This window comes from Pinus tabuliformis, chromosome 4_1 (assembly GCF_031772625.1).
Source record: "Pinus tabuliformis cultivar Carrire ecotype Pingquan chromosome 4_1, CPIR1, whole genome shotgun sequence".
In the NCBI taxonomy this organism is placed as follows: domain Eukaryota; kingdom Viridiplantae; phylum Streptophyta; class Pinopsida; order Pinales; family Pinaceae; genus Pinus; species Pinus tabuliformis.
Genome location: NC_142303.1, coordinates 192,140,642 through 192,148,685, shown reverse-complemented (window position 1 = coordinate 192,148,685; position 8,044 = coordinate 192,140,642). Strand labels below are relative to the sequence as shown.

At 45.4% G+C, this 8,044-nt stretch overlaps 1 protein-coding gene across 1 annotated transcript; it reads right to left on the bottom strand.

The window, feature by feature from the left end:
• Positions 1-2,199: 2,199 nt before the first annotated feature.
• Positions 2,200-7,410, bottom strand: LOC149174862 (uncharacterized). Its single transcript, XM_089420994.1, has 3 exons — positions 6,781-7,410; positions 4,405-6,120; positions 2,200-4,311 (listed from the first exon to the last, which is right to left on the bottom strand). Exons 1-3 carry the CDS (start codon positions 7,408-7,410, stop codon positions 2,200-2,202), a joined length of 4,458 nt encoding a protein of 1,485 aa, XP_089277120.1.
• Between the last annotated feature and the right edge of the window lie 634 nt (positions 7,411-8,044).

Here is an 8,044-nt window from a genome sequence, read left to right as displayed (position 1 = left end):
TTGTTATACATAGGTTGAATTCACCAAAAAATTGCAAAATTTAAAGGAGTTTCTTCTATCGCCAGTTTCCAGGTGTCATTGTGCTTTCCTGATCTGATCAAGTAAGGTTTTCAAGAATTCATCAGATCCTACAAAAAGATTTATTAAGACTGATCCAAATAAATTATGATGCCAGGGCTACCATAGGAATGCTAATAATGTCCTTACTGCAAGAATAGTGTTATCATGAAATAGTCAACAATCAAAACTTCCTCAAAGCATCTCAAGAGAAGCCTTAGTCAGTAGGTCTTCACTTTCAATAGCCTCATTATTATAAATAAAAGTGACATTATTTGGAAGCCAAGGCATTAAAATGGATGGAAAGAGGGAAAAGAAATATGAAAAAATGATACCTTCCCAGGATGACCATCTTACCATTACCCAAGTGTATAGTTGAAGCTTCCCTTGTTCAAGCAAAGTGAATCACCTTCACTAAGGGTCCCACATCCTTGAAAACCTTCATATTTATGAAAGATAGAACTCCAAAGCACATTTTTTTTTTAACCAAGTCGGATACTTTTATATTATAAAACAAACAGCATTACATAGTTCTATTACATCCGGGAAGTTTGTCTGAAGGGTGAGGATCAAAAGTGGGTACGCAGACCCATATTCCTCCCTGCTTCTTTGATTTAAACAGAAACTAAAACAAAGACGACTGTATTGTCTAACAAAAGAGCCTCCTATCCAGCAGTATTTGCAATGCATTCCTTAAGGGAAGTGCTGAGTGACTGAGTCGTCCGGATTCCGGACACTAGCCTTGGTTGATGCCTCCTCTTGGTAGCTCTGAGTGAGAGAGTGTATGTGTTCCATTGCTGCCTCCAAATGGCTACAACGCTCCTGCAGTGCTTCAATCTCGTTCTTTCTTTTGTCCAACTTTCTCCTCTTAGAGTTTCTATCTGAGTGATAGTCATCTTGCAGCTCTTTCAGCTGTTTGGTCAAGCTGTTAATCATTATGGTATGGGCTTTACACATAGTGCACTCCTTATTATTGAACAGATTGTCATAAAAGTTGCTAGGTTGGGCCTGTTCGGCTGGAGGATGGTGTTGGTCTGCCATTCTTTCGCTCAGAGGGTCGGGCCAGTGAGGGGCTATGAACGAGATTGAAGAGAGAGCGGAGAAGGATATTCTGGAGTGATGAATACAAGAGGAACGGTGCGCCCAGCGTAAAGAGCCGTGGGTGATCTTCAGGGAAGGGCCTGACTCTCTTCTGAAGTGCGAAGGCCGAGGGACAAGCTTTTGGATATCAGTGGAGAGAGTAATATAGGCTGAGAGCGATGTTATGAACGAGATGAGGAGGAGGGCGCTGGACTGTTGAAATCGAAGGGGGAGGTGCAGTAATCTCAGAGGGCCGAGGGTGATCTTCAGGGGTATGCCTGGGTCGTTGCTGCACTGCATAAACAGAGGGATTAGCGTATATAAACCAGCAAAGAGAGTAACTGAGTTTACCATAAGCGCCTTGGGATCTCTTCATCCTGATGAGAGATGAATCCTTCCACGATGCGCCTTCTGTTGCCGGAGTCTAGCTGCGGACAAGAAAACTGAGCTGTGTGTTTGCTTGAAGCCCGACTGCCATATATAATGATCTGATGGAGCCAAATATGCTCGGATCCGCACCTAGAGGTTCTGTTCTTGGGAGGAGGGAGGTCAGCTGATTTGATTTGGCTGCTGGCTTGGCTTGTGCGAAGGGGAAAATCACAGTCCCATACCCTGAGAAAGACTGCGCTGGTCAGGTGGAGAATCCCGAAGGGATATGGGTCAATGATGGAGTTCAGATATTGAGGACACCTAGGATTTCGATGGTACCAGATAGTGCAGGAGGGGGAGCTGGGCCTAAAACGAGGGAGAATATACCTGTGATGGCTGTGATTTATGGAGGGGGCATCGGGGGTAGCCCGCTTAGGGAATATCTTTCCTGTATACTCTGTCATTCTCCTTGACTTCACAGATTTGCCTATTTGAAGCCTTCTTTGCTTGATTGTCTGCCTCCTCATTGTTTGTTCTGAGAATGTGTTTGAATGTAACATTGCCAAGGGACCTAATATTTCCCATGATCCTAGCTTTGATGTTGTTTAAAGCTGTTTGTCTGAATTCCTTCCCTGTGATCAAGGCGGCAATGATGATTGCGGAATCAACTAGAATTACAAGATTTTTCAGACCTTAGCTCCTGGCAATGGAGGTCCCAAGGAGAAGGTTGTAAGCCTCTGCCCTGTTATTTGTCATGACGCCCAACCCCCATTCGAAGGTGACTATGATCCTCCCCTGACAGTCTTTGATAACTCCACCTGCTCCCGCTTGGCCTGGGTTGTTCTTTGAGGCCCCGTCAAAGTGGAGAGTAGGGCGATTTTGGCTGAGGATCCAGCTTTTGACTTCTTCTTTAGTTCCTCTTAACTTCCAGTCCATGTTCCTCCTCCCTGTATTTCCTTTCTTCTGATATCCTCTCCCTAATTTGAACTTGCTAATCCAGTCTTTGACTCTTGTGTCCGATTGTTCCCCTTCTACCTGATAATTGCCATTTGCCTCAATGGTTTCGGTGATTAGAGCCATTGTCTTGGCGAGAACGCTGGAAATGCTTGGTTGTTTACCCTTGAAGATGTACTTATTTCTGGCCAACCAAATTTGCCAGCAAAGGTTAGCGGGGATGCTTCTCCATATCCTTTTGACTAGGCCTTTATGATTGCCAGAATCAGGAAGATTATTTCCCCATTGCTTCTGAAGGGTAGTGATCTGATTGGGGAGGGCGTTGATGCTCAGAGGGTCGGTGATACTTTTCCAGCAAGCTTTAGCAAAAGAGCAGTCAATGAAGAGGTGGTTAGTGCTCTCTTCTGCGTCCTTGCACATACAACAAATTGAAGGGCCTTGAATGCCTTTCTTCCTAAGGTTCTCAGCTGTGAGAATTTTGCAGTGCAGAAGGGTCCAATTAAAGAGCCTTACCTTTGGAATACACTCAGATCTCCAAACAGCCCTATGGAGAGGCCAATTGTTGATTATTGAGGCGTTTTGCAGAACTTTGTAGCCTTCTCTTACCGTGTAGTTGCCCCCACTAGGGTCCCAGACAAAGTTGTCTTCCTCCATTCTGTTTGTAGGGGCAGAACCAGTTAGAGACATCTTGAGATCATCCCAAAGGATCTTCAGATCATCCGGGAGGGGGAGGGGTCTCCAGCCAGACCAAAAGTCCTGATCCCAAAGGGAGATATCATAAAGAGTTTTGATCTTTGCCTCCACCATCCACCGTTGTAGAGGCCTGAATTCAATGCTAGCTGCCCTTGGATTCGAGCCCATTATCCTGTCCTCCCATATGTTGATATCCTTGCCATTCCCCGGAGCTTTTGAAATGCTTGAAGTAAGGTAGGGAAGTGTCTTTTTGATCAGCTTCCAAACACGAGTGCATTGTCTCTCGACGATATTTCCTGCAAGGATGTTGCTTTTGCTTCCATTTAAATATTTCCTCTTGATTGCCTCTTTCCACCAGGTCCCTTTCTCGTTGAGAATTCTCCAAACCAGTTTACAACCCAGAGCCATGTTTGCAATCCTTGGTATTCTGATTCCGAGCCCTCCTTTTTCTAGAGGGAGTGTGACCTTGTCCCATTTCACCAAGCTGAACTTTTTTGTGTCTTGCTTTCCTCCTTGCCATAGGAAACTTCTGATGATCAACTCCATGTGCTTGTGGATGCCTGCCGGAGCTAGGGTGGTAGCAAATTGATAGATTGGGAGGGCAGATAGGATGGCCTTTATTAGAATGGTTCTGCCAGCGAGGTTTAGCCAATGCACTCCCCAATTCTGAAGTTTCCCTCTCATTTTCTCGATTATTTTCACCCATATCTCTGCTTTTATTGTTTCTTTGGCTAAGGGGAGTCCTAAGTATGTGAAGTGGGTCCAGTTTCCCTGGGCAGGGATTTCCATTATTGTGGCTATTCTCTGAATTATATTTCTTGGCACATTCCAGGTGTATATCATACACTTGTTGTTATTTAATTTGCCTCCTGAAGCTTGAAGGAAGAGATCCAAGATTCTTTTGAACCTTCGTGCCATAATGCTGGAAGCTCCCCCTATTAGCAAAGTGTCATCTGCAAAGAGGGAGTGATTTATTCCTTTGGTTCCTCTGGTTATCTCCACCCCTGTGATTTCTTTTAATTTGCGCTTGTTCTCTAGATGCAAGCTGAGGGTTTCAGCCACAATGATGTAAAGGAAGGGTGACAATGGGCAACCCTGCCTCAGTCCCCTTGAGCTCTTGAAGGCAGTGCAAGGCCTTCCATTAATGAGAGGAGTTGTCTAGTTTTGGGAAATACATTCCATTACCCTGCTTGTGAAAAACTCTGAGATGCCAAATTTCAGAAGGACTGCCCTGAGAAAGGAGTGGTTTACCCGGTCAAAAGTGTTCGCCATGTCCAGCTTAATGATCATACCCCTCTCCTTCCTGGATAAACTGCTGTGAATTGCCTCCTGGATGAGTATTACGTTATCCGTTATGTGGCGGTTAGGCACAAAACCCCCTTGATTTTCAGATATGAGAGAGGGAAGGACATTTTTTAACCTTTGCGCCAAGATTTTTGTGATGATTTTATATGAAACGTTACATAAGGAGATTGGGCGGAATCTGTCGAAGGATTGAGGATTCGATTCTTTGGGGATAAGTGCTAAATGAGAGGCCTTGATACTGCTGCCCATTTTGCATTTTTTGAATAAATTTTTGGCCATTCTTATGTAATCTTTCTTAATTACTTCCCAGTGGGTTTTGTAGAAGGCCACTGTGAGGCCATCAGGGCCTGGTGCCTTATCCAAAGGCATGCTTTGGATGGTTCTTTCGATTTCTTCCTGCGTGACTTCCTTTTCTAATTCTCCATTTTGTTCTTCTGTGATTTTGCTCTCTATTATCTCTAGAAAGTCTGGGTTTTCCGTGTATTGGGGGTCAGTAGATAGGAGGTTTTGAAAATGGCTGGTCGCTGCTTCCTTGATTTCCCATTGCTCTGTTAGGACTCTACCTTCCCTTGTAATTTCCCCAATATTGTTCCCTGCTCTCCTTAGTTTGATGCTGTTGTGGAAGAACGAAGTGTTCTTGTCACCTGAATTGAGCCGGAGGCATCTCGATTTTTGCCTCAGCTCTTCCTCCTCCACGCGGTTCTGATTATACAGCTCCATGTATAATTTGGTTTCCATCCTTAAATCTTCTGCTGTGTCTTGACCCTTCTCTTTTTCTTGATTCCACTCCGTCAATTTCTCTTGGAGCTCGATTTTCCTTTTATTCCCTTCGGTTGTGAAGTTTCTTGCCCATTGTTTGATAGCTGCCCGTAGTATTTTGATCTTCGTTTCCCATATGTAGTGTGGGGAGCCAACAATTTCTTTTGCCCAATTCTCTTTAACCAGATTCATGAATTCTTCACTCCTTTCCCATGCTCTGCTGTATTTAAAGGGTAATGGTCCCATGTTTTCTCCTTTAACCAGATGCAAAGCAACTGGTTTATGATCTGAAAAATATCCTTGGATTATTGAACTCTGGATCCTTGAGAAGTTGACCACAATGTTCTCTTGAACCAGTATGCGATCAAGCCTCTCTTTGATGTTGTTTCTACCAGTCCTCTTGTTCGACCAAGTAAAACGCCCATTCTGTGGGGGGACATCAACCAAGCTGTGATTTTGGATGATTTTCTCCAAGGCTTCCCTTGAGGGATCTGCAAAAAAATTTCCCCCCATTTTCTCATCTACATTTCTTATCAAATTCAAGTCTCCACCCAGGAAAATGTTTCTGTCTTGGGCGCTCATTAAGTCCATGGTGATTGAGTCCCAGCAAGAGGCTTTGTCTCTGTAGTGGGGAGGAGCATAGACATTGTATATTGTGAATTCTTCATTATTGGATATATCTTGCATATCTGTTCTTAGCCACCATTTGTTTTGCCTGCTGTCTTTAAGCTTCCATTTACTTTTATCCCATATGGTTCCTAATCCACCTGAGGCACCTACTGCGCTCAGCCCTATTCCTTCAACTTCTGGTTCTCTTAACAATGTTTTGGAAGTCCTGTTCACTGATTTTGGTCTCCTGAAGAAGTAGGAAGTCTGGGTGTTCCGATTTGATGAGGTCCCGGACTGCATTGATTTTTAGGGAGGAGCCCATCCCCCTACAATTCCAAGAGACCAGCTTCATCATTTACTATGTTTGTTGTGTGGTCCGCTTTTCTCCTTCATCTTCTCCCCGCTTCCTTTGGTCTTATCTAGAAAGGTATCCATTGGCTGTTGGGTCCCTGTGGCCATTTCCTTTGCTGCGTTCTCATCTCTTATCTCTTTGTTTGACTTCCGGCCTACTTTTCTGGGTGGGTCGGTGGACGTGTTATTTTCCTTGGTCTTGTTCCTTGTTAGGATTCTTTCAACAGTTGGGGGAGGGGAGGATGGGGGAGGAGAAGGAGGGGATATTGTAGGGCCTCTCGGCGAGGAGGGGGGGGATGGGGGATCCTCAGCTGAAAGGGATTCGAAAGGGTTGGAGGAGGAGGGAATAGAAGGGCCAGATCCGGAGGGGTGGGAAGGGGAAGCCGGGGTTTCTTGGGAGGATTTGGAGGGGTTTCCCGGAGGTGGATTTGACTTCTTTCTCTTGACTTTTTCCCATGGTTCTTCCGGTGCTTCAGTGTTTTCAGACTCTATTGGTTTATTTTTACTGCATCTATTAGCAAAATGCCCGTATTCATGACATACCTTACATTTGAACGGCAGCTGCTCGTAGTCCACCTGTTGAATGTGCGTCCACTGGTCTACCTTGAGTTTGATCGCTTCCGGTAGTCCTTTCCCCAGGTCCACTTCTACACATATCCTGGCGCAAGCATGCATGTTCTCCCTTGGCTCCGATCTGTCTATATATTTCCCCACAGCGTTTCCTATAGCTCTCACCGATTCATCTCCCCAGCAGTGGAGAGGTAGATGGGGGAGACGGACCCAGACTGGGACAGCACTGGGAACGTCCATCTCAGGGTCGAAATCAGGGGTCCATCTATTGAGATACAAGCCTCTTGTGTCCATGAAATATGGGCCATTTCTGAAGATAAGGTTGCGATCTTCTACTGTTTCGAAGAGGAAGGTGAAGAAGCCCCTCCCGCAAAACCTTATTGCTATCTTTCCTTGGACCATTGCATTCCAGTTTCTTTCCACCCAGCGTTGGACAGTGCGGGGTGATGGCCATAGCCCGGTGAACTGGCCCACTAGGCCGCGATCTGCTAAAGCTACTGCGGCTCTCCTCGGTAGGGCGGGAGGGAGCGAAACTTCTGGGATTTCATCAAGCTTCTTAATGAACTTTGAAGCTGTTGGGCGTATTTTTTCTGAGGTGGTCTCTTTGGTTAGAGAGGCAAAAATTTTTTCCAGATCATCCTTCTCTTGAATAGGCGGATCCATTGTTAGAGAGGTCTGCAGCGCAGCCGCGCTCCAGCAAGGGCAGAGGGAAAGGGCCGTAGGCCCCCGATGAATGGGCAGGAGGCCCCAGGGTTGGAAGGGGAGCGTGCAGGAGGGGTAGCCGCCCAGCAGCAGAGCTGCCAGGCGCAGGCGCGCAGAGGGAAGCAGAGGCTGCAGTCTAGGTCAGGGATGCAGAGCGCGGGCTCATGGAAGCCAATCTACCAAATCTTTAGAACTCCAAAGCACATTACTGAAAGGATATTAAAGCCATTCTCAGAGAGATATGATAATGAGTTCAAGGAAAGACAAAAACAACCAGGTAAATCATAGTGTAAATTTAACTTTAATACCACAGGCATGGCCCTACTGCTAGTAGGCATCTATAGCCTCGACAAGGATGCCTTTTAACCCCACAAAATGTTTGTGTCCCATCTATTAGATATAAATTCAGAGTAAATTGAAAGCATTTACATTTTTTAGAAGTTAATTGAAGGCCACTATCTTAGCTTGGTAACCAGTTAACAATAGTGTCATTCACAAGAACTGACAAGAATGAACAAGTCAGCTCGTGATGAGACCTCTTGTCTTCCATCTTTTCAACTGAAATCCATTACCCTAGCTTGGTGACCAGTAGCGG

Coding starts and splice junctions, on each gene's coding strand:
- LOC149174862 (XM_089420994.1), bottom strand. CDS start 7,410: ATGGATCCGCCTATTCAAGAGAAGGATGATCTGGAAAAAATTTTTGCC. Junction 6,121..6,780: donor CGGAAGCGATCAAACTCAAG/GTAGACCAGTGG, acceptor AAATCAATGCAG/TCCGGGACCTCATCAAATCG. Junction 4,312..4,404: donor TGGCGAACACTTTTGACCGG/GTAAACCACTCC, acceptor TCCCAAAACTAG/ACAACTCCTCTCATTAATGG.